This window comes from Nyctibius grandis, chromosome 5 (assembly GCF_013368605.1).
Source record: "Nyctibius grandis isolate bNycGra1 chromosome 5, bNycGra1.pri, whole genome shotgun sequence".
In the NCBI taxonomy this organism is placed as follows: Eukaryota; Metazoa; Chordata; class Aves; order Nyctibiiformes; family Nyctibiidae; genus Nyctibius; species Nyctibius grandis.
This window is the reverse complement of record NC_090662.1, coordinates 12637525-12662803: the sequence shown is the minus strand read 5'-3', so window position 1 is coordinate 12662803 and position 25279 is coordinate 12637525. Positions and strand designations below refer to the sequence as shown.

Here is a 25279-nt window from a genome sequence, read left to right as displayed (position 1 = left end):
TTGGACTAGATGTTCTTTCGAGGTCCCTTCCAATCCCTAACATTCTGTGATTCTGTGATTCTGTGAAATAAAGAACTTTTCCCTCTAGCTCAGCTGTGCTTTGGAGAGGTTGACTGATCTCTGCAATAACATCTGTGGAGATTATTTCTGTGTTTTTGAAGTTATTTATCCTTTATTTGTTGAATACATGGTGATACTTATACTAGTCTAGGACATTATAATAAAGCTACTAGAACAATAATACATATTAAATAAAAGTATCTTATGACATCCATTATTTGGTGATAGCATAAATCACTTGCTCTTTACTGAGCTATCAGACCTCCAAAAATCCCCTAAATCATACTTATTTTCTTCAATGTCATCTCTTGGATTATGTGTAGAGCTCCAATTCCATAGTGATAGATGATTTATCAATATCTCTTGCCATGGCCTGAAATATCTTCAAAATTTTTTGCTATTTAGGAATCTTGGTATGGGGCTTTGTTTATATTTATGTGATTTATAAACAGGAAATAGTGATAGTATGAGGAGTAATGGTTTTAAACTGAAAGAGGGTAGATTTAGATTGGATATTAGGAAGAAATTCTTTACTGTGAGGATGGTGAGACACTGGCACAGGTTGCCCAGAGAAGCTGTGGATGTCCCTTCCCTGGAAGTGTTCAAGGCCAGGTTGGATGAGGCTTTGAGCAACGTGGTCTAGTGGAAAGGTGTCCCTGCCCATGGCAGGGGGGTTGGAACTAGATGATCTTTAAGGTCGCTTCCAACCCAAACCATTCTATGATTCTATGATGAAAATTTACCTATCTTGGTGCACCTCTTCACTTCTTCAGTCCCAGCAATACTGAGGAGCACAGCATGCTGAGCAAGAAGGGACTCTTGGGTCCAAGTCTGTTCCTTAAAAACTGCAGTCAGTAATGGCAGAGACATCGATCCATAGCACATCGGCTTGCATACCATTGTACACCAAACAACTTGTTCCTAACCTCCTATAACAAACTTAAAATCTTTAATAAAAGGCCAAAAACACAACTGCAAGGAAAAAAGCACCCAAACTTGAAACATTTCTGTTTCAACAGAAAAAGGTAGTTGACAAAAATTCCAAAGAAAGGTTTGTGTGATGTAATGCCAATGTATTAGTTATTCGACTAAGGGCAGCAACACTATAATCCCTTTAACAATTAATGTAAATCACAGGGGAGTGGGGTTGCCACACAGATCACTGAGCAGCCGTTTGGCAACAGCAAATTGGAGACTCCACCAACCTGAAACGCTCAGATACAGCAGGAAGTTTTCATATCCATTATTCCCCATCTCCTTTCCCCCTCTTCTGTTTTGCGTAATTTAATCACAGAGATCTTATCTACTGTTTCAGTAATAAGCTCTCTAAACAATGTCAAAACATAAGTATGAAGTTTCTAATATGATCTTGGGGTTTTTTGTTGTTTTACTTCTAGATTAATATTGAGCTTGATGTTAATCCGTATTTACTACGATACCACTATTTACCAATTCAAAATGCCCATTACTGCACTATTAAACTAGTTCCAGGATTACACGTGATTTTCATATATATTAAACTACTTTTTAGTCTATAATTAGTTCACACAGTGGTTACATTTCCTTCTGTTTGCACTTACTTTGACATCAGAATACATTTGGGTGACTAAGAGAGTCATGACCAAAGACCAAATTATCAGGTGTGCCAAGGAAGAAAACTAATTATTTTTTAACCTCTGTTTCAGGGAAAAGGGCAACATTCTGCCTCATCAATGAAACTGCTTTTTTTTTTTTTTGTGAGATTTTGTGGAATCCTAGAGACAAAAGAGCAAAACAGGCCCAGTTCTTATGATTGTTGGATATGACTCTTACTGTCAGGCTTTGTAGCTTCTAGAGAAAAACAGATGTGCTTTCTACAATATCCATTTCGCACGTGCAAAAACAGCCTTCTGTGCATGGAAAACTGTACTAAATTCAAGGTGAAATGATAAAAGCAGAGAAAAAGATGAGTTCTCACCAGTCCCATCAGCACTACGTAGTTCTTCATTCTGCTCTATTAATTAGTCATGCACTGATATATGCAATGAGTTCAGAAGGAAATGCTTGTTTTTAAACTGTTATGGTATTGTTGGCCTGTACAGTAATGGCTTTGAGCATACGATGCCTACAGTCAAGTCTCTGACAGACTCCAGACGTCTGAAACAGCAGTTTATTTAATCAATTGATCATAGGCATGTAGCTATACAGAGAGGCTAAGTGAAGTCAGTTCTGCTCTTCCAAGACATGTATCTTTATTTTTAACCTAAGAAATTTAACATCTTGCATCATCTGGAGATGTCATTTCCTGCCCTACCCCTCCTCCCCCCAACCTCATTTACAAATAACATAAAATAATGAGATTTGGAGTTCCCTGGGCTATAGTACTACTACTTAAGCTGATAAAGGAATATTGTATTAATTAGAGACAAATGAGATCACTTTCCATGTTTTAAATAATTTGTCAAGAAATAGGATAATGCTGATGAAAGTTGACCTCAGTTTCAAAATACATCAAAATAAGTTAATGCAGACTCCATTAACGAGGAGGATGGATGTACTTATTCAGTTCTGCTTGCTTGTACTTTTAAATCCAGGCCTATGAACCTCCCCTTTCAGATAATTCATTAGGACTGAAGGTGCAGTGATTCAGACTGCATAATCTGTTAAGAAGGCTGGAGCCAGGTAGGGATCTACCAAAAGTCACTGAGATCACCCCATGCAAACCTACCTGGAGAAACAATAATTTATCACCTCCCTGGCAACCTCTGCAGTAGTCTTGGGTCTTGGCCAGAATTCCCATCCCACTCCCAATGAAATTAGTGATGAATTTCCCAGTCTCTTCCCTAGGAGCCAGACCAGCTTTTAAAGCTGCCCTCACATGGCAAAACTCCAGGTAGCACATTCTGATCTTCCTTCCCGACACATCTGCTTCCACATTGCACAGGAAAATATACTGCACACCCGTGCGCCCGCAGACATGAATCTGACCCAAAAGCTACTGAGGTGCTGGGTCTCGGTTAAGTGCTTTTCTTTCTCCTTCTGGTTGCTTAATTTATTACCTATTAACATTTACACATAAACAAATATTTCACTTTCAAATCAGGAAACTTGGACAATATACTTATGAAACATCTGGTACTTTGTATATTGAAAATATACAGTGAAACTGAATATAGAAAAACTGGAGACTTATTTGGAGAAAATAAGATTTACACCCTGGAAGATCCCGCAGGGATGAGAAAACTTACTGACTTCATCCTGGCAGAATCGATTGCCTGGGGCAAAACTTGTGCAGTAGATGAAAGTTACCTGTACTGGGACTGCATCTAGTGGGTATTAAGCTGAAGTCCAGCAAACCTTCACATACCTGAATTGTTAGCCCACTTAAGGGCTTCTCCAAGGAATCAGTAACACATGGAAGTTATAAAAAGTGGACTGCATATTTTACTTTTTATCTAAGTAGCTATTTCCTTTCAAGTATTTATTGGCATTTTTTTCCAACAAATAGTAGGAATGAATTCACCAGACAACGTCAAATAGAAAGTAGTGTCAAATGTAGCCCAGCATTTGGTATGGCTGTGGGATTTTGGACAACCATCATATTTGAGGCATGGCTTTTGATCATGGCTTTGTTTCTTGCTGGTAACAGGTCAGAAAACTATGGATCTTTGTTCTTTTTCTATTTAACATGCGTGAAAGAACCTATTCGGATCATTGATTTTTGCATTTTCACCTGTATGTTGAGTTTTGTGTAACATAAGTAAGATCCACTACAAAATGAGTGGATAAAATGGAAAGAGACTTACCTCAGACCTGCGTCCTCTGTTGACATACACACACACAGGGCTGAAGGCACCACTGCCGCAGACATACAGGTGTGTGCGATTGTACGACTGTATCACACGCACAAAATTTCCACAGCCATGCTGCAGGGAATAGAGAAGAAAATAATTTCACATTGGCAAATGTTATTAGATGTTGGGAACTCCAGGTAATATACACAGTTTATAATTTTACTAGTATCATGAAAACAGCTGCTGAGTTTGGTAGTCTCTGGATTTGAATGGCTGTGGACTTCTGTTTTCTTTTCATGCCATTTTGCCTAGTCTGGGAACTGGGCATTGATAGAGCACTATAGAGGAGTTACAGAGGAGTGCATATAACTTTCCCATTTCCACACAGCAATCTAATTTTCATCCACAGAATTCTGTATACCTTGCACAGGAAGAAGAAAGGCCTCTGCAGGAAAACTAGAAATAACTTTATAAAGTTTCCTTAAGGACATCTTCAAAACAGTCTCTTTTTTCCCCCTAATTTTTTCATCATAGCTGGAGATAATTAAAAACCAAATCCGAAGTCCAAATCTCAGGTCAAAATTTCTTTTCAAAACATTAAAACTTTGAACAACACAAAGCAAGTTTACAGTGAATTGTTGCTTCATATTTAAGACCAATGGTAACATCTTCAAATCAGCATGAAAATAGAAACAGATTGTTAAGTGCCACAGTTTCACACTATCGGATTTACAGTTTTCTCCTTCTGGCATACCCCTTTCTTCTCCTGCTCTTTCCTTTTTTTACTATGATCAACTGTTAATGCAGTTTAGGTTGAAAATAGATTTTTTTCTGAATATTTTTCTTACTGAGATCCCAAAACTGCCTTCATATTCAATCATACAAACCTTCACTGAAGACAGTGAGAACTGCATGTGTTTTGTGAGCACAGGATTGGAAACTGTGTCATCAGTCATCTTCATGAAAATCAGCGGAGTTAATCCTTGTTCAGCAGATTGAACAGTTTATTTATATTTAAAGGCATTCACATTTTGGTTCAGCAGGAGCTGGTATTGTACTACAACATCTGAAAACTGGTGCATAATTGTAAGTAGTTCAGAGTTCACAGAAGGAGTTTCTCTACAGGGAACACTGCATGTCTTCAGTTAAGTGTTAGTTAGCTATATCAGACAAATCCTTTAACCCAGTCAAAATATATTGCTTCTCTAAAGCTAAGGGCTGTTCCTAAATGTTTCCATTTTCTCATATCCAGCTATCTTAGTTTGGCTCAAAGATGCTTTAGTAATGTCTTGCTATCAAAGTCGGGTTTTTCTCAGTAGTACTACCAACCCACATCACGACTGTGGAAAGGGAAGAAGGAAAGGTGAAGGTATACCACTAGCTTGCATATGCCAGAGTGTAAACCGATGCTTTCTTTTCTTGCTGTTTGCAGAAAACTTTTCTAGAAGGCTCCTAGATAAAGGATTACATGCTGAGAAATCCCAGAATGAAAGTCTTCAGGGATCAGGACCAGGAAACAATGTCTACATGAACAGTACTGGTATGTGGCACTTGCTACTCTGCTTCAGTACCACGCCATGTACTTTCCAAAGTGTCTATGGCAAAAACACAGGGCTGGTTAGATGAACCTCCTTGGAAAAGAATTTGTTGATTGCATAAAGTCCTCTAGTAGCTGCTCCAAGTCTATCTATTCCTCCTTTACCTTGTGATAATCACTATTCTCTGACAGGCCAAATGTTATCATGCCTTCACTCCCCCCTGCTTTTTTTTTTCATTTGAAATTCTTAATTCTGAATTAATTCTCTGATTCTCCCATTATTACCAGGAATGAAACTCACAAGAATGTTAGTAAACTAGAACTATAAATTTTAGGTTGCAAACAGTGATTTAGCATCGGATTCTCTTTTTCTCATTATTTCAGTGAGCTTTCAGTAAGACACATCATTGATTTTAGAGGGAGCAGCAGCTGCTCTTCAGTACCTTTATTTTTCTCTTTTAAACTCTTGAGGACAAATACTAAGAAACTTTATGTGAATTTTACACTTTTGGAACTTAATTTTTCTTCTGCAATGCACAGCTGGGATTAAAAAAAATCAGTTAAAGTTGATGCACATGGACATTCTTAATTAACTATGTTACAGGATACTAGCTGTACCCACAATTAAACTGTTGTAAAAACAGAGGTTCTATCCAGAAATCTGTCCACTAATGCAGCACCATTTGTGTACTTCAATATGATTAAAAGCTAGGAAAGTCTTATCACTACATATCAAAGATTAAAAGTTCTCTGGAGAGTCCAGTACTTACTAGCGTCTTAGGGTTTTTTTTTTTGCTATGGATCACATATTTTGCATACTACTTTCTGCTTAGAGTATCATCTACCTTTTTCCCTATTTTTGCCCTAGAAGAGTGTCATGATATGTTGGAACCATGACTAGGACTAACAAACTTTTGTATTTCAAAGAAAAGAATATATCTTAACCAGTCTGTCACAAGTTGATGATGCAGTTGACATAGTAACTAGGGTCAACATTAATCACCATTAACAAAGCTATGTTTTATTTTCACATTTAGTGCAACTTAATAGGCCACTAGCTGTAGAATTTACTGCACACTGCAGTAACCAGAACAATGTGAAGATGTATAGAAAAATAGGATATTAAATAGGAAAAAAAATACTTGTTTTTCACTACTATAGCTATCAGGAAAGAAAGCAGATAAGCTGCCATACCAATAATAATACGGTTATTCATAAAGAATCATTCTGTTGCTCTGCAGCAATATAGTGAATTATTCTCCACAGTTTTGAAAAAGTAATATTACAGCAACACTCCAGTAGGCCAACCTTCTGTTTTCCTTACATTCATCAGCATTTGCAATAGATTTTCAAAATAAAGCTCACGTGTACTTTTCTTACAAAATGGACTCAGGTGAATTATTGTAACATTCTAATAACTGAATTGCATGTCATCCATAGGCTTAGTTAACAATACAAAATGCCTACTTAAAAGAAATAGAAATATTAGGCATGATATAGAGACCTTTGAAATAAATAATAGTTTTTATACTAAATTCAGTGGACTTTTGTATTAATTCTGTTGTTTCTGAAATTAAAAACTCTATTTACATGCACCCACTTATGTCCTTCAATCACTTCATTATTTATGATGTTAGATACACGCTAAGGAGTATGTCCCACAGATGATTATACCTAATGTGAAACCTTCTGATTTCCATAGTTTTTTTCTCAAATAAAAATATAAGCAAAATTTCATTATTTTTTTTTTTTATAAATTTAGTAGTGACAAATTGCAATTTTCTAACTCAGCTTAGATTCTGAAATCTGATACTAAAATATCAGTTTGAAAACAGCCATATTTAAAGAGCTAAAAAGAAAACCAGGATAGAGACCTTTAGGTGCTGCTGTACTGGTAAAAAGTAAAAAGGTAACTGAATGGAATTGAAATGTGACTTTCTGCTTTTTGTTTTACAATTTAGCAATCTTCTGTTAATAAAATCTAGGCATATACAGTCTGCAAGTTAAAATTATTTAGGAAGATATTCATATTAATATACAACTCTGCCAAAGACAGGTTCTGCTATATCGTACCACTCACTGCGTCTTTGGAAATACCTTATTTCTATCTATTATCTATAAAGAGCGTATAGGAAAATTACCATCTGATGTAGGTTATTTGGAAGGTGTCGGCATTTAGATGGGAGAATTATCAGCTGTGGTGCAAAATGACTCAACATAACCTCTCCATGGCCTGTGTTTCCCGTGATTCCAGGGATCATCTTTACCTATTTCTAGGAAAGCATACTGGTTTCCAGATACTTATTTGGGCATTGTTGTGTGGAAGTAGTGGAAAGAGGTGCTCCTGAGTGTGGGGTCTTCAGGCTGCACACAGTGGGTACCACCCTCCTGTAGAGTCTGTTCCTGGGATGAGCAGACAGCCAGAGCGTTTCCCTACCCCGAACAACAGCTCAGCAGGCTGCTCAGCATCATCCTCAGGACATAGCTGGAAAAGTACTAATTTGACTAGTAACAAGAAAAAAAAGCAAGGAAGTGGACAATGCATATCTTTTTTCCACCTGTCAAAGTCTGAAGGTGCATTATATTTACATAGCTTGTCTTTTCATAATTTCACTTTATCGTTTGGCCTGCAGAGCATTTAAAAAGCAAAACAAACACTTCTTTCATTTTGTTTTTGGCTGCACTCAAGGTGCTCTTGCTTTATTGCCAAGTATGTAATTTGTGTATGTGTGCATGTGGATTACAGCTTACGGTAGGATCTTTGCCAGCCATTTTGCACTCTTCAACCTTGTTGGCTGATGCTGGCCAGAAAATCTGTAAGGAAAGAAATATCTTTTAAGTAATATATCTATTACATAATTTATTTTTAATGACAACCAAAAAGCATTTCACTGCCTAACTTACACTAATAAGTTAACATTTTGACACCTTTTACACCTTGATCATACGGCAAAAAAGGATTTTCATTGATAAATGAAAACAACTTACTGTCTCAGCATGCAGTAAACAAAATAAAGACCCAGGTCTTTGGCTGATATAAATTAATTTTATTAAATATTTTTAAGATAAGTTCATTAATTTATTTAAACTTCTTTCTTCTAAAGATGAGGTATTTTCATCATCGTCTAAATTACTGTCCATGTTTACTTTTTTGCTTTTACTGAACTTCTAGAAATTGTTCACACTAGAAACCAGAAGACTAAAATATTGAAAGAATGGTTCATGTAAAAAATTTTCGGTTTTAACAGTAAAGGTTTGGACATCTTATGATAAAGCCTGCCTAAAATCTTAAGATTTCAGGCTGATATCTTGATTTCTTTCCAAGATATCTTGCACTACAATTTTCCAACAAACATCTCAATGTATGAATGTTTATCTGATCTATACTCAAACTCTAAAATTATTGAGCTTCTTCCATTATTTATTTTGATTTTGAAATAGAAAAGACATCCATTAGAAATCTCTCCCTAGAAATTTAGTAGGTGACAGAGCCTGATAACATTTAGCCTCAAGATAACATTTAGCCTCAAGATAACATAAATAATAGCATTAAAAGATCTCTGACTATATATACACATACACATATATGCAGAGATTTCCAGGTATGTATGCATATAGGGTTTCTATAGATGCATGAGATTAGGAAAGTGAATATGTTATAAAAATAAATAAACAAACTAAAGAACATGTGGAATTGCAGAGATTAATTCTGAGCCTAATACTGAGTGATCATATTTGCTGCCAGAAAATTTCGTGTGTTTTTGCTTTCTCTTGATTTTTTTTTTATTCTTATTTTTCCAGGCCTGGATAGACTGTTGAAATGCCTCAACGTTTTATACTGTAGAATAAATTTAATGCAACAGAAGCCTTCCTATCTAACCGAGCTCTGCATAGAATAAAAAGTGACCTGCTAAGGGAAGGCTGAAGCATGACGTGCGGGAGCTCAGCAGCTCCCAGACAAGGGTGGCTGCTGAGACGAGAATTAACAAAAAAGGTCACACGAGCTATTTTAGATCAGAGAAGGTGACCCCATTTCAGAGGAAGATTTCTGTACCATTAGGAGAAGGAAGGGTGCGTTCACGCCGTCACACGAGAGGCATTTAATTTAAATGTATAAGTTAGAGTTAGCCTCCCTGGACTCCCTGCACAATCAATTCAGGTAGACAGGCATGTCCAGAGGGTGATTCAGAGCAAAGCCTAATTTAACTGCTCTTAATCACCCTCCAGTGGGGCCTCTCTCTCTCTCTCCTGACACATTAAAAGCCTTGTCTCTTAAGGAAAGCATTTAACTTCTCTTCTGCAAGCTGGATATCTCTGCCCCTCAATACTCCTGAGGTACAGTAATAAAGCCCATAGATTATAGGACCGTATGAATTTGGCAGAACAAGGCCTTTACAGTACACTTTAAGGTAGTATTGTAGCTATGATAATCTAAAGATAGGCAAGGCAAAGTCTGTAGAGAAGTAATATCTTAACAGTAAGGCTTCTGGGCACACAAGTACTTCTGCAGACCACCTATTTTAAAAGCAAAGAAGCTGGATTTGAACTGGCTCTGGAAACAAAAGAGGAATCTGTGAAAGTGGTTTAAACATTTGATAATTTGATTCTTTTCATATACAGGCTGCCTACCACATTTTGGAGAGATAGGACACAGAGAGTCCTTAGAAAATGGCATCTCGATAAGTGAGAGAAGCCAGAAAAGAGGTGGCGTCAAGAGGGAGATGAGGGTCATAGTGTCCAAAAAAACCCAAACAGGAGGTGTCCCAGATACCCAACTGAAGGTTGAGGGCTGACACAGACATAACAAAGATTGCAATATTTTTCAGTTTGGTGATTAGGCTTCAGAGTACAAAACAAAAATAAATATAGATGAAGGTTAAAGGCAACTCTGTCCCTGTTGTTTTTTTCCTTATGGCCTGATGATTATTGCATGTATCTTGTTCGTCCTTACAGGCTTCTTTAAAAAGTGTATCTCTGAATTATGTTAAATCCTGGAGATGAGTGGAAACCATCAACCCATATAAATTTTCCTTATGAGGCCAAGCCATGCTGAATGTCATTTCAAAATGAGCATACAGGTCAGTTTTTAAACAGTGTTTGAGGAGCAGCCATGTTAATAGCTTGTTCATCTTGCATTACACATAAAACAAGGACGAACAGTTCAATAGGATGCAGGCCTGGACTTTTGTCTGCTCTAAAATAATGAAATACACATTTATTGTCTTAAAATGAAAGGCATAGAGTAAAGCAACCTTGGATTCTCAAAATAAATCTTGAACTTACACTGAGAGGGTCCTGGCTTATATTATTAATATTCAAAGACAGAATATGATCTTTGCTGCCCACGTAGATCCGATCCTGATCTTCATCCATTAATAATATCCTGTAATCCAGGGGACTGTGGGATATTCTGTGATATTCAGCGGTCTTAGTTTCTTGCAGCTCTGAAATAGTAAAGACAACAACTTAGTAAAGTGGTTCAAATGCCTTTCTCTGCATTTCTTTCTAAATAAAGGCATCTTTGAACACAAGTGGGGTCAATAAGAGAAGAAAAACCCTCATCAGACACTTGGTAATAATGCAATGGTTGAGTTAAAACAAATTTTCGTTTCCCAGTTTAAACGCAATTTTTTTGTACATTAAGTAGTTAGACATATCTCATAAAAATCAGGCATTGCTGTTGTTCATTCATCTAATTAATTCTGATTTTAATGGATATGATTATTTACAGTTTTGGCTTTTAAGGAAGATCATAAATTAATCAATGTGTTCAATACATTTTGAAGTTTATGACGGCAAAAAATCCACAAGATCAATGAAAGCTACATAAGAATTTGCTTTCTTTTCCTAACAGGGGGCTTCACGAAGACTAGGATTTTACTGTTTTCAAGATCAAATTTTTTTTTTAGTTCTTCATCACCATGTACGGTTTATTTAAAAGAAAAAAAAATATGTATTCAGTCAAGACTAAATGAGTCCATTTATTCAGTTGTTTGTTTATGGAATGTGGACCAAACTATCAGAACTGTAGAACTAGCTCTGTTTTTCCACATAAAACTTTCTTCAATTAAGTGAAGTGAAAAACATCCTTTGATCTCAATAGTACAGGATCAGGCTTGTTACAGGAATAGCACAAGCGTCTGCAATATAAGTATTACTTGCTGCCCTTGAGAAAGCTCAGCCTTCCTGTCTTTGCTTGGCCAATATGTTTTGGTCCCCACTCAGATTATTTTTCTTTTCAGTAACAACAGAAGGGACATTTCTCAAGAGCTGAGAATGGAAAAATAAAACTTTAATAATCAATTTCTCCTTATTCAAATATTTAACATATAATTATGCTTTCTTACCTCATGGGCATTATTACTGGATTGTGTTCCCTGCGAGTCTAAAAGGGTGGCAAATAATACATGGTACATACAAAAATGAAGCCCTGCTATAACGTTTATTCATAAATCTAAGAACTGAGTCCACATCCCTTTTGCAAACTGTTTGTCTGCAACAATATGGCTTGTCACTGTTGCTAAAGCCTAGTTTTTACTAAAAGCAGTTTTTGCTCATTAGTTCCCTATAGAAAACAGTAGATGTCTTATCCAAAATTAGTCATCTATGCCTTTTAGATGACTAGATTAATGAGGGCTAATGATATTTTGGAAAACAAAACTCTCAAACCAAAAATATTTCTGGCTGTTTGCACTGTTAAAAAAAAAAAAAAAAAAAGTGTGCCTAAAGTATGCACTTTCTGTAAAACATATTTAGCTGGAGGCATAATTTTTTCTTTGAAAATTACTTGGGGGGCAATTTTTGACAAGCTGTAGACAACATACAGGCAAAGGCTGCAGTCTTGGGACTTATATCTGTCTACTAGAAATCTAATGATTGAAAGAACATTTAACAGAACATGATTTGCATTGATAAATACGATACATAACTCCACTTAATTTTAGCAATGATTGCTAAACAGTTTCAAAGGAAGATGAAAAATATCTTCAGTTACTGAAAGATACAACGTTTTGATTCATGTAGATGTGTGACAGATTTAAGGAGCTAAGGGATGCCTACATGCATTTATTTACGGTAATATTAAAAAAATTACAAATAATATTTCTATTTCATATGTCCCTCAACAAAAGATAAATATAAAATCAAGATTTACAGTCTGCGCCTAAAAGCTTAAACTGAAACAATACTCATTAAATATATATGAAAATTTTGTGCAACATTTTCAGAAGACTTTCTTCAGTGCTTGAAAAACCAATTGTTTTACTTTATTTAAAAAAAAAGTAAGCTTTTTGCTAGGATTTTCAAAGGCACCTGGGAGACTCACTAGAATAGTGTCATTAAAATGCAGTCCCTTTGCTCTCTCTGAAATTCTCAGACTGACCTTTCATAGCAAGCCTGAGAAGCTAGTGCTCATCCCTTTTCCTGGTGGCCTTATTAACTTTACTGTAATATCTGGCAGCTGTAAGGTGGAACTTAATCTTCTCATAACTGTATATTTGATATCCTAGGGAAGCACATATAAACTGGGAGAGGCAGCAGTTTCCCGCACAACACTGCGTAAGTGTGCACAGTGATTGTGCAATATAATGCCCCTCCTTATTGCTTCAGTGACTGACAACGACTGACAATGAATAAACCATGACTGACATAAAAGATGATCAAGATCATGATGATTGTTTTTAAGCAAGAGACAAAAATAGCAACAGATATTTGATTTCCACAACTTTCAGTTATTAAAATCCATTATTTTCCTGGATTTTTTAACCTCTTTGCAATGGTATTATTCTTTCTAAGGCACCCAAATGGTAATCCGACTCCACCCAGCTGCTGATGACGAGAATACCTCACGACATGCCACTAGACTACGGAAACTCAATGCCATTCATAAGAGGGAAGGGAAGCCCTGAGACAAATACGCTCATGCAGCTTCAGTAGTTTTTATTTCTTTCAATACTGAAGCTTACAGTTTATTAGCCTCTTAGGGCTACTCAAGCGAGTGGGGAGGGAATTTATAATTGATCAAATTTTCTTTTCATTTAACAAAATTTACCACACACTCACCCAACAAAATTTGATTGTTCAAAGATTTACTATCTGGGTGTTGTTACTTGGAAAAAGCGGTGGCTGGAAAGATGCTGTAAGGTCCTTCACATTCCTTTTCATCTCCAAAAGGTTTTGGAAAAAAATGATGTAAACATTTACTGACTTTCAATGCAAATTCTACTTCGTGCTTTGGGAATTTAACCAAACATTCAAGGCAGCAAAGCCTGTATGGAGCATGATGTTGCAGACAGCTCTCTGTGAATATTAACAATTTTGTTTGGCAATACAAAAAAAAAAAGATTATAATATATTCCATATGCAAATAACTGTCATCGTTAATGATACAAGAATAATCTTTGTTTGCCCTTTTTTCATTAGACAGTGAATTTAGTTTTGGCTTTCCTCAATGATAAAGCCAATACCAACTTGATCCCTAGTGTTAGAAATCTGATCTTAGAGGACAAGTTATATAGCTCTTGTCCCTTCTAACGAAAAACAAAAGCTTGTGAACTGTCTCCCCAGAACTATTATTATTATAATTGAACTGCACAGTTTGGAGATCCCAGTGACAGGGATTTTTCTTCGTACACAGTGTATAGCTCACTGACAATTAGGCAGTTTGACACCTACTCATTAATTATCCTTCTAGTCCACTACAAAAAAGTTAATGCAAGTATTGTTTTTTAAAAAGTTGCCTTCTCACAGAAGAAATAACAAAATATTTGTGCAATATCTATTATTAACATCACAAAAGCCTTTGTAACACTCAAAACTCATTGCGTTGTCCAGAACAAAACAAACTGCAGCTATCAGAGACTGGAAATCCAGGAAGGTGGAGATATCCCCCCTGCTGACAAACACAGGGGGGGATTTGTTATACACAAATTGTCCAACCTGCCTATGGGTATATGAGTTAGATCCATTCATCAGGTTGTCCTCTGAACATCTTATTTAATCACTCAACACCAAGCTTTCATCACTCCTTAATTCAAATTCACTGGTGTCACAATGCTGAAAACACAGCCTGACTTTCTGAACATAAGGGATATAATAATACCTAATATGTAAAATAAGACCTTAATATAAGTGACTTCCTCGGTAGACATGTTATATTAATATGGATGTTTGATACATACGTTACTGAAACTAATCCAATTTTTAGCAGGACCATCCCAAAATCTGATTATTTCCTATTAGCAGACCCACATAACCACTTGTTACTGAAAAGTTCAATATAATCAAGAAATATCTTTACATTGCAGAGCTTTATAAGCTACAGCCGTGGTATGCAAGCATCCCCAGCCCAAGTTCAAAGCACTGAGTTTATCCACAGATAAGCTGTGGATAAACTACGATACGTGAGAGCGCACGCAGTCATCTCTGCATTATACCATCCCTGGGTTTCCAGCCTGGCAGGGCTTCTTTGAGCAAATCTAGGATGATCGGTCAAGCTTTTAATTCAGGATCCCCTGTGGTAAAGTACAGGAAATAATATGTTTTCCTCCTCTTTCCTGCTGGCATAAGGATTCAGTCTCAGAAGGTTGTTTATGGGGAAGTTCAGAGGAGAAGCAGAGATTTGGTGTACGTGCCTCAAAAAAAGCAGGGAGTAAAGCACAGCAATCCAGTTCCACACACAGCACCACAACGAAGGGGACTAACATAGCTTTCCAGAAAGATGGGCTACAGCTCCCCAGGGAACCTCTGCTGCCGAAATTGGCATGGATTTTATGTAGCTGTAGTGATTTGTAAGTCAGCAATATAATGCTGTTCTCTTTTATTCCCTCATGGGGTATGGGGTGCACAAATGACAGGCCTTGTATACATCTAGCAGTGGGCTTGACATCAGCTTCTAGTTAAGGAGGCTGTAAGACTCTCTTAAGCCTCATTAAACCTTCAGTCTGTGCCAAAAAATATGCCAGCCCATGCCAAATGTGAAACTGCACTGTAAAATCTCACCTTCTAGGAACTGGAATGAAATCACCTTTCTTTTTTTTTTTCCTCTCCCCCCCACCCCTCTAGAAATGAATATTGAAGTAGAATGATATTTTTGCTTATAGCATCAAATGGAAGTGGCACCCTTTTACTCACCGGTCACTTTTGAATAGGTGAGAAAGTAATCACATATAAATTTAGAGAGAGAGTGTATAATATTGCTAGCATTGAAAGGAAAGATTATGCATTTTAAAAACATGAGTGGAATCACAGGTATCTGTAAAGTTACAAAAATCATTTCAAAAAATGCTTCAGCAAGAAGAAAAGCTCTGATTTACTTTAGTTTAAACATTTTCCTTTCTACTTTGTATTGACTAACTTCTCTGTTTTGTACCTTATTAGTAGAAATAACTGGAAAAGATCTAGTTAAAAGGTATCAGTTTTCATAAGATTCTAATAATTTTAACTATTGTTTTCTTGGCCTTATTTCTGATTTTTTAATGTAAATACATGGAAGAAATAAATGTATTATTTTTATAGTTTACATAGTACCTGTGGAAAAAGTATGCTATTTATAACACTGCTTTTCAACCATGTGAGGATACAGTGTGACTATTTGTTTAATTTTATGTATGGAAAGAGAACAAGGAGAGTCTGACTATTTCCTTTCAAAACTTCAGAACAAGTCACCTTTGCACTGTCGATATTCCTTTTTTTTTAAGAAACCTGTATTGATTCCTTCTACTTAAGGGGGTGAGATAAGAGAGCTGTTAAAGCATTTCGCCGCTGCTCATGCAGTGTTGAGACTAAACCCCAAACCTCAGCCAGCTCTCAAGTGAAGCTCATTATAAATGGGCATGCAGTCATGTGGCCAAAGAGCCATAAGCAGCCAGATGTGCTACCAGTCAGTCCCTTGTGTGCCTTAACCACACGGGGCCCAAAAAGCTCAGGTGAACCTTTGACCTTTTCTTTATCGCTTTATCTCTTCTTCATGCATGAGAAGTCTTTTCGCTTTTTTAAAATGCTGTTAGAATTAAATTTGGGGGTTCGTACAAGGTGGTAATAGCTTTATAAGGACTGGAAATCACAGATGTGCACACTTTCTAGCTTCTGAATCTGCCTGAAAGGGTTTTAATTACATTTTTATTAAAAAGAAAAAGAGCAAGTGAGAGGGGAGAAAATAGATTTACAAGTGCTCATAAAATCACGGGCTAACTAATTAACAAGATCACTTGGAGGACAGGGAGGGAGTCCACACAGTACAGGCTGAAACAGGAGCCCTCTTTGCCCAGAGCTAAAATGTATGATTTGCTAGAAGGAAACTTAATTACTGTATTTGGAATGAGGCTAAATAACATGGAAATGTCAATGATATCTAAATATGATCAGTTTAAATATACACCTTGAATACTTGTTATATTTGCTAAATGAGTTGAAAACGGAATTTAAACATGACTGATTGAGATAGTGAAGTCTTTTATAAATCGACATAATAGCTCCAAGGTGCAGTCTTTGGAGAATCAGGCCAAGAGGTAGCTTTACCATGTCTGAAGAACAATCTGTCACCTTGGGCAGCTCAACATACACATTAGGAGCAGTAAAACACTCAATAGTTCTTTGTGAAGGGGACCATGTGTTGATAGGAAAAGACATACCAGTTAATAGTTGACCTTAAGCAGAGCGTTCACATATGTCAGTAGATGAGTCCTTTTTTTAGATACATGGAAGTTCTAAAATTCTGGTAACTCATAGACTTTAAAAAGATCATGATGGAGTATTAACTGGCTTTGGATCTTGTGGTTTTTTTTAAAAATTATACTGAATGGGGAATCACTCATAACGGAGTGCTGTTTTATTAAAACTATCAAAATCTATCAGAGAATTTTTCATCTTTGACTTGTTACTTTGAATAATGAAGAAGGAGGGGCAGATCCACTGAGCTGTGGGCAACTGCCGGTTTTGTGTAGAAGGAATGTGTTTTCTAAGCAAAGGCAAACACACGACAAGAGATAGTCACTTACTTGTGTGTAGCAAAATGTATTAACATGGCTCTGTGGCACATTCATCAACCCAGCGTACCCCACAAGCTTAAGTGCATTTTTACTGAAGCTTTACATTATGAAGAAGATACACTATTAAAATATTGATTTTTTTTTTGACTTACACAGATATTGCCATGATGAAATCATTCCACATTCCACAATAGAAGCCCCACTCCGAAATAAAGAGGAAAAATGTCAACTTTTCCAAACTGCAGTTGCGTAGCTATTCCAAGTCTTGCCAAATATTCCAGTATTGAGATTCCTTCACTGCGAATTATGCAAGACCACCCACACCCTCCAGCCAGCCAGTCTCCCTAGGCTGTAGACACTTCTAGCCATAATTTTCAGATTATTCCTCCACTTACCTTCCTGTAAACCTGGAATAACTCCTCTGAAGCCTGTACAGGTATTTCAATAAAAACATTGAAAAGTGGGCTTCTTACTTTTTAATAAGTAGTGTGCAGTTATAATTTTACCGGTCATCAACTTTATCCCTTTATATAATTGCAATTTGTGGGTTTTATTTCAGAAGATGTCACAAATACTGCCACTCTACAGAACTTTCCAGAATAAGATATCTGATTTTTCAAATAATACCTTGCTCATTTCTGCCCATTATTAACCTGTCCATGCTTTATTCTCATTTTTGGTCCCAAAACTAAAGAGACAACTTTGGCAAACATGGAGAGCCATAAAGACAGGCCAACTAGGTTTAAGATTACTGCAGCTGAGTTAGTCATGTCAGGTGGGAGCCAATCTTCTCTGTGTCTCGTGTATAAAGGGCTTGTGTGCAACAGCTCTGCAGTGTGCAAACTGCTCTCCAAGAGTTGTAAGCTGCATACTTCAGAGTCTCCACAGTTATACAGAGTTTACCCCTTTTGTTTCTTTCCAACAGACATGGAGAGGGTTCGTGCCACATTGCCTAAGGCTGCACGTGTTCAACCTGTCTCACTAGCCTGGGTGCACACAGCGGCTTTGCCATTGGTGCTCAAGATGTTTTTGTATTCCAGATGCAGGAGTGAGCAGCTTTTGGTTGCCAAGTATGACATTATTTTTGAGATGAAGCAAGAAAAAAAGCCACACCCATGGAGAAGTCGGACAAATTCCACGTTATTTTACTTCTTCTGGGAGCAATACATCTTTTTCATTGTAATCTCTTGTGTTTTCTGTCTTGCTCGTTTTTCTAGTGGACCAGCAATCACGTCATTGGAGGAAGGGCTCTGTGCTTCCTCCAAAGAAATGTTCCAAGAAGCTATCAGACTAACTGGCAAGCTGAAGCCTTGACTGTATGCAGACACCAAAACTCTTTGATCCAAATTTAAAGGAAGATATGAGAAATGGAAGAAAACGAAATATTGTAATTGTCTGTCTGAAAAATGAATTAAACGAGGTTTGAGTGGACTTCTCATTAGTTTCGCATCTCATTCAGGCTTTTATTTTTGTGATTAAAGCAAACCTTTTTTGGCTTAGGTTTGACTATCTGACTATTTACTCCCCACAAACTGATGTGGCAGATGATGTCAGCTGAGATGTTTTTGAATATTGAGGAGGGAGAGAGTGGAGCAGGGAGACTGTAAATAAGGCTGAGTGGAAGGTAGTTTTTTTTATCGCTAGAATTGTCTTTCTTTGTAAGTTTACCTTTCTGTTTCAGTGTAAGAGTGTACTTTGCAGATTACTGAGGTAGCCTGCAGATGGTGAAGACATAATTTGCCCTTTGCAGCTACTCCCCCAATGTGCAGTTTTGAGATCTTAATACATTTTCATTGATGTACCAACAACTGTGCCTCTGAATTGTAGTGAACTATCAAATGTTGCAAAATAATCAACACCTTAAATAACAAAAGTATCATAGTAGTATCTTAACTTCTTTTCTGACCAAAAAGCTCTTCACATCCACTCACATACTTAGTCTGTCTTTTTCTCTCTGAGCATATTATTGCTCATCTGCAGAATTACTCTTGTTGCCAGAGCTAATAAAAACTCATTGACAAAACACAGCTCAACCACTGAAATGTTTCATTATGGTTTCTGTAATAAAGAACCTGCTTCACTGTGGTGCGGCAGAGGAACCCTTTTCATTACATTCTTTTCTCTCCTTCAAAGAGCAACCTCCCCAGAGGTTCAGTCAATTTCTCTATATCTAGGATTGGCATTACATCCCTTGCTGCAGTAATCCTTGCCTTTATTGGTGTTACCAACTTTAGCTGCAATTTTAGCCATGCCACTTTATCCACAGATCTCCTTAAAACATATTGGTCCTTTCTTCGGCAGTCACTTCTCACCTCTACTCTGTATAAAAAAGGGCAACTTAGTATATGCAGGCTCAGTTACAGTTTCATTATTATTATTATCATTTTAATCAAATTAGGATTAACTATCAGGCAAACATCAGGAATAAAGTGATCAAGCTAAATCCCAAGTGCTTAGCTTTTATTCATTCTTCAGTAAAATAATGTAAAATTTACTCAGTCATGAGCTGAAGAAGGCTTGGAGGGCAGTATTTCACATTCAAAAGAATTTCATTAATAAATTCATATCAATGGATTACTGAATTAGGGAGTGGTATTTTTACACACAGACAATTCTGAATACAGAGAGATGCTCGTAAAAGAAGCCAAGCTGTCTATAGCAAAAATAAGGAAACAGGTATGTGGGATTGTGGGTATGACATACGACTAGGTAAACTACTGCTGCCTTTTTCAGTGGGTTTTCTTGTTTCCTATCAGTATCAGTATGTCAGTCGATAGTATGCATATACCTGGTGTCTATATACTCTTGTGTATATATCAGATAATCATCTCTATATACCAAGTCTAGAAAGTTAGCAAGCTCTGCTTTACATCTGGGAAGGATAAAAGAAACACTTATTCTCGCTCTGCTACATGAGAAAACAAAGCCTCTGGAGGTCAACAAATGGCATTCCCCCTTCAGTGAACCTTCAACGAACCCCAAGTCCAACATGATGCCAGAAGGGTCATTATATCGGATATAACACACTTTACCAAAAGAGACAGCCACACTTGATTCCACAGTTCTTTTGCAACTGTATTTATCCAAATCTCCTCTTGATATTTCTACTGCCAGAATAGAAATATTAGAATAGTAGAATACATCTCCACAATATTCTTCATTCCTTTTCCTATATTTCTTTGTTGTTCTGTATGGTTAAATTACCCCTTGTAGCCTAATTTGGGCTCTTTGATTAAATTTGATTTTGCATCCAAGAGGCCACCCAGCCTTTTGCATTAACAGGAAGCAAGCTGCTTTCTGGACGTGGGTGTTTGGGATGCCTCCTGAAGCCAAGAAAAGTTTGGTTTGTGAGAAAAGCAAAGGTCAAGCCTATCCCTAAATGTTTTCCTGTTGGTTTGGTTTTTTTTTTCCGTTGAGATACATTTTTTGGTATATTAAAAGCATTCACTCCCATCAGAGGAATAGTCATGTGGTTTCATCAGATTGCACATTAAGATTTTTTTTTTTTTTAATTACTATAGTGCCACAACCTGCTTCACTGGACACAGGGTTTGATCATGTCCCCCAGAGGACTTCAGAGGTTGGACACAACTGGAAATTATTAATTTCATCATTAATGTTCACTGTTTGTGTTGGTGAACACTGAGGATTGTTATGAGTATTTTCAATATTAAATTAATTGACTTACTTTTTTTTTTATTGCCAACTTCAAAATCAAAATACTTCCAAGCATGTGTGCATAGAATATTATTTGATTTAAGCTTACTGTATTTCTGTATGGATTTGGAAGCTGGAAGTGGGTCTGACACTGTTAGGTGTCATTTTTGAGATGTGGCTCAGTGGGAGTAGGGGTGCTGTGCTCGAGCCCCGCAGGGAGATGTGTTCAGTGGGTAGCATGCTTGCTGTTTAAACACACAGAACGTAACCGTATTTCACTCTTTTTCACACCATGAAAACTGACACAAAGACTGAATTTAGAGACACATTCCAGAGCTGCATGCTACCATCAATCTTCAAGTGATCACCAGCTGGTATTTGGGTGCACAATAAAAGTCATGTTTAGTGGGCTCAGCATAGTCTGGTGGATTAGAGTCCACTCAACTCTAAATCCTATTCTGCTGGTATTTTGCTTTTTGACTTAAGACATGTCACATAAACTCTCTGAGTTACATATGTTAAGTGGAGGTAACAGTTTGGTATTTGACTGGGTTGTTTTTGGGTTGCACTTGATAATGTACAAAAAAGCCTTTGAAATTAAAACGAAATAGCTGGAGGAAGTTATTTCAAGAGTGTTTCACATGCAAAAAGAGGTATTTTGTTTGTTTGTTTGTTTTAAGTCCAGACTCTTCAGACTTAATAAGCTCAGCCAAAACTCTGGTTTGGATTTAAGAGATAACTTTTATGCTTTTCTGTTTAGACTTCATCTGAATGGGAAGCCATTTAAATAAATAAATCTTCTGCAGTCACTCACTCCGTGTTTAAACTAGACTTGCTGTATTTATTCAGCAGGATGTCCATCTAGTATTTGGCCAAAAGAAGGAAAAAAAAGTACAAGAATTCCCCCTCTTGCATGTCCACAGATACAAAAAAAATTTAGATAAAGCCTACTTGTTTATATTCAACTCCCAGTTACGAAGCATCTCATGATTACAACAGTACCACTTTTAAATAATGATAGGCTCTAACAGGAGTGAGCTATTAGCTAATTTGGATGTGCTGAACATCAGCAAAGAGAAAAAGGAAGAGAAATCCTTGCTTCCAGGTAAAAGGCAGAAGAGTCAAGAAGAGTAACGTACACTGCTGAAGTACTACATGGACCTCTTACAGGTTCAGCATAGAAATAGTAGGTTCAAGGAAGGAAGGACTCGAACAGTAATCCAAAACTGAAGGGTATTTAGATTCCTGACAGATTAAAATTGGCACACTGCAGGTATAGGATAGGAAGTAGTAGTGGACAGTATGGGGTAGAAGTCAACAACAGTCAACCACTTATCTCTCTAGCAAAATACTAATTGTAGCAGCAGATGATGCAGGTGCCCTCAGTATCTGACTCTGTGTACTTGATTGTGAAACAAAATTAAAATTGCACTAACTTTAAAGGCAAAATTCATAGATTGTGTCCTTTGTTTATGCCCTGTACTCTCATTTTGGAAGCATAAGCAAAATAAAGTGGCTATTCATTTAAACCGTAATGTACAAATATCTAGAACAAGGGAGATGTGTTTCATGATCAGAACAGGGAACTATAAGTCAGAACTCCTGGGCACTTGCTCTCTGACCTTGAACAAATCTCTCACCCTCCATTTATGTCAGTTTAACCATCTGCTATATGTTTATAACAACGCTTACCTGTCTTTCAGAATTACTATCAAGTTCAACTAATGTTTGTTTGCTAAAAAAAAAAAAAACAACAAACTGAAAGGCATTTTTATGTTCAAGGTATTATTCTAATTCATGTTCCTGCTAACCATTTAGGCTCATTGCACAATACATTTAAATCACTCCATTGTACAGGTACACATGCTTCAGCGTTTCTGTGTCATATAAAGTAATGCCGCTTAATGCACCATCAATTTCAGCTCCATTAAATAGATAATACCATGAATTCTATTTAGTAGAAAGGAAATCTCTACCATATGATTGTGACAGAGTAAATAGAGACAGTTCTGAATAGCTTTTAATCAGAATTTGTTTACTAAAGGCATGTTAACTTCTCTAGATTTGCCCATGAGGAGGAATTCCAAACAGCGACCTTTTGAACTCTTAGCTTGAATGCAAAATATTTTTAACAGGTTTAAGTCTTTTAGCTGGTGTTTATTTAATAGGGCTTTCACTATTATAGAAGACATATTTTGACTAGTTCCCTTAAACAGCTTCACCTTCATAGCAGTTCACTGTATACTCCAACTGTTTATCAGTTATGAAAAACTAAAAGCAATTCTAATAACTTTTAACTTTGTTGAACTGATCTCTCATAGCTGCTCCTCTTTCTTGGCTCTGTTTACTATTCAACACTGGATTATTGGGTGGTTTACTGGCACTGAAAGTTTCTCAAAGCAGGGGTCTCTTGCATCAGATACATATTGAGTGTAAAATAAATAATTTCAACTTATTTTTTTGTGTATTTTTGGTAGCAATCTATTGTAAAGCCTAAATATTAATCACTGAAGACACTACAATCTAGAGATACATATCTTTCTCATTTGTGCTACAAAAGTTATCAAATCTGCTGTTTCTATGGGAATATCATTAGCCTGAGGATTACAACACTACACACAACCCTGGGGTTTATTGTCACTGACTAGTCCTTTGCTGACCTGATTTTCCACTGCATTGCTCCAAATGTTCCACTCTCAACACCAATAAAATTAATGAGAACCACCGACAGAAAATATGGTTAAAGCTTTAGGAATTAATTCTTAGCCCTCCAACCATCAGAAATGCAGTCTCTAAATTTATCAAATTTACCAGTTGTCTGCAAGTAAAATTTCAAAAATTGTTGAAATATGAGCTCATGGTCAGAAATGACCTAGAAGTTCAGATGTTTTGGCTCTACTCCTGGTACTACTACTAAGCTAGAGTGAAGACAATCATTCTCGGAAATGTGATTCTCAGCTTTGCAATGCCTGTCAGACTCTTCTTCTTGTACAGTAACCTTGAGGCAGAACTGAGGAGAGCACAAGTACCCATCTTCTTGAAGGAATATTTCAGGCTTTAGCCTTCTGCTTTTTTATGGCTACCACCGACCACCTGGTGCAGGTTGGTAAGGCCTGGCCATGCACATCAGGCTCACCAAAGGATTTAGGCAGAGATAAGATTTTGTTCTGCATGCCAATAAACCTTACACAGCCACCTCCTTCGCCAACCCAATGCAATGAGAAACACTGTGCTGCATATGCCCAGTAGTACAGCTTTCATCTGTGAAAATTTCTGATTATGAGCTAGGCTGGATTTTCCTGAATTAATATTCTGAATTTAGGCTCTTAATTCCCACCTAGATGTCAGCTTAGGTGCCTAACTGGTGTATTGAATATGTTCCTGAATATACGTCCTTGCTAGACTGCACTTCCCTTTGGGCATGTTGCAACTACTGTCATCTCTTCTACAAGTAAACTCAGTACAGAAATGCCACTTTATATTCCAAAATATGACTACCAAAAGAATTCACCAATACCTGCTGATTTCATAACAAAGAAAACCTTCTGGAGTCTGGCAAAATAGGTTTTCCCTCTTGTATTTCATTCTATTTTACATGCGCCATACTGAAATGATAATTCAGATACAATATTCCTGTGCTCAGAAGTCTAACTGCTGAGCCAAGCCACAGGAGGCAAAGTGGGATGTCCTGGACTTGTCACTGCCTGTCAGATGGTCTGTCCCTTTATCACATCAAACCAATGCATGGTAGTCTGGAAATAGAATAATTAATGATTTACAACTTGTCAGATAAAGTATACAGAATTTCGTCCATCAGTGTTCCTCATACTGAATGAAATGGTCACAAACCCTGCACTGCCAGAAAATACGTGATTTTTTCAGACTTAAATACTTAAAACATGACAAGACAATGAGGGCAGTGTATTTCAGGCTTGATATGAGAAAACAGAAATCTTAACAATCAATGACCATCTGGGGAGAACATTCTGGTGAAGGAGGGAGAAAAAAAGTAATTTTCAGGCGTTTTCTGAAAAGAAGGACAATTACACAAGAACCTAATTCATCCACATTGACATAATTTTGTCTTTCATCACTGATTTCAACATTCTTTTCCAGGTTTCTGCTTGGTGTGTTTTGTTGGGGGTTTTTTTTGTTTGTTTGTTTGTGTTTGTTTTCATATTTTTCCTCTAAAGATTAGAAAAAAAGCCTGGATGATTAACTCAGACTAGATATCTAACATTTAGACGACAACACTAGAAGTAGTG

General features: G+C 36.9%; 1 protein-coding gene across 1 annotated transcript in view; it reads right to left on the bottom strand.

The window, feature by feature from the left end:
* Positions 1-25279, bottom strand: part of SEMA3C (semaphorin 3C) — a 123510-nt gene that overhangs the window by 43413 nt on the left and 54818 nt on the right. The window contains exons 3-5 of the mRNA XM_068400638.1: positions 10654-10814; positions 8122-8184; positions 3846-3965 (exon numbers count right to left, since the gene is read on the bottom strand). Of these exons, the coding sequence (XP_068256739.1) occupies positions 3846-3965; positions 8122-8184; positions 10654-10814 (344 nt within the window). The remainder of the gene's footprint in view (positions 1-3845; positions 3966-8121; positions 8185-10653; positions 10815-25279) is intronic.